The 1,420-nt window shown below is 37.3% G+C and overlaps 1 protein-coding gene across 1 annotated transcript; it reads left to right on the forward strand.

Moving 5' to 3' along the window:
* Positions 1–645: 645 nt before the first annotated feature.
* Positions 646–1,149, forward strand: LOC110756524 (uncharacterized). The gene is made up of 2 exons (XM_088255910.1): positions 646–902; positions 998–1,149. Exons 1-2 carry the CDS (start codon positions 646–648, stop codon positions 1,140–1,142), a joined length of 402 nt encoding a protein of 133 aa, XP_088112036.1. The 3' UTR covers positions 1,143–1,149.
* Positions 1,150–1,420: the final 271 nt, after the last annotated feature.

Consider the following 1,420-nt stretch of genomic DNA (forward strand, 5'->3'; position numbering starts at 1 on the left):
TTCCGCATGATGATATGGTGAAATTGCTGAAACTTTGTTGGGAATGGCGCCATAACCCAAAGTAAGTCCCTTGTTTTTTGAGATAGAAGGCATTAGTGTATATATTTTTTAATTGTTGTGATCTAAAACTTTGTTATATTCACAGTTTAGTGATGCAATTTGGCCACGTGGAAGCTGAGATTGAATTCTTCGCTTCCCTCGTAAAAGCTGACGGTTGGCTGATAGGAGATGTAAGTTTAATTGATTATGCATTTGTTTTAATGTACATAGATTATGAGATTGACCAGAAAAACATGTGCAGCACATTGATTTGGGGTTGTATCTCATCCAGAAGCGACAACAAGATTTGGAGGTTGTAGAAATATCGAACTGGACAACAACCGATGTATTTTTCATGGTATGTCATAGGCCTTGACCAAGTGCAGTTAATAATTACAAATTAGCCATACTTGCTTTGTGGAGGTGTTTAACCCTTGATTGTTTTCTATTTCACATAATCACATCCATACTTGCTTTGCGAATAATAAAAGAAAAAAAGAGCAGGTTGGGTGGAAAATTAGAAACAGTTTACTGAACGTTGTAAATGGCAAGGTTCCGGCGTGTGGGATGGATTGACATAACGAGTATAGGGTGTATGCCCCTTGTATGTTGACGAAGTATAAGCATTGGGTGGCTCTAATGATTGATTTGGTTAAGTGTGAAATCAAAGTGTACGATTCAATGGTTTCACTTATTCCAGATGAGATCTTAAAGGAAGAACTCGCCCCGCTTTCAATTATGATTCCAAATCTTCTCAACACTATCGACTTTTATGAAGAAGGTGTTTACGCAAACGACTGCAGCAGAGATTGGTGGTGTCCTTGGCCAATAGAACGTGTGGATGTTCCACAACAATCTAATGAGTGAGCACAACCTTTTATTTAATTTTATTACTTGAAATTGTCAATTGCATTAGAATGTCATTACTTGAATTGATTGAGTTCTTGTTTTGCTTCAGAGGAGATTGTGGCATGTTCATGTTGAAGTACATTGAGCTTTTGAGCGCTGAGATTCCGTTAGCTACTTACACCTCGCAGAACATGCCCTTTTTCCGGTTGAAGTTGGCTGCAGAGATATTACGGGGAGATGCTTACATGCCATGATAGTGGTTGAAATTGGTTCAGGTACATGATGATTAAATTGGTTTTGGGAATCTCCAATTTGAAACTCATGTAAATACACAATACAGATCAACGGGTCCTTTTTGAATTCTACCTCTGCTCCTCAATTCTTCTTCGTCTTTCTCAATCTTAGTGTATTTTTGTACATAATTTTATGTTTAAGTTATTGGACAATAACAATTAGAACCAAAATAGTGGCACATATTATGGCGGATGCATGCTTTCATTTTGATTAGTGTGATAGTACGCTACGTTTATTC

The sequence above is a fragment of the Prunus avium genome, chromosome 1 (genome assembly GCF_965620075.1).
Source record: "Prunus avium chromosome 1, drPruAviu1.hap1.1, whole genome shotgun sequence".
NCBI classification, from domain to species: domain Eukaryota; kingdom Viridiplantae; phylum Streptophyta; class Magnoliopsida; order Rosales; family Rosaceae; genus Prunus; species Prunus avium.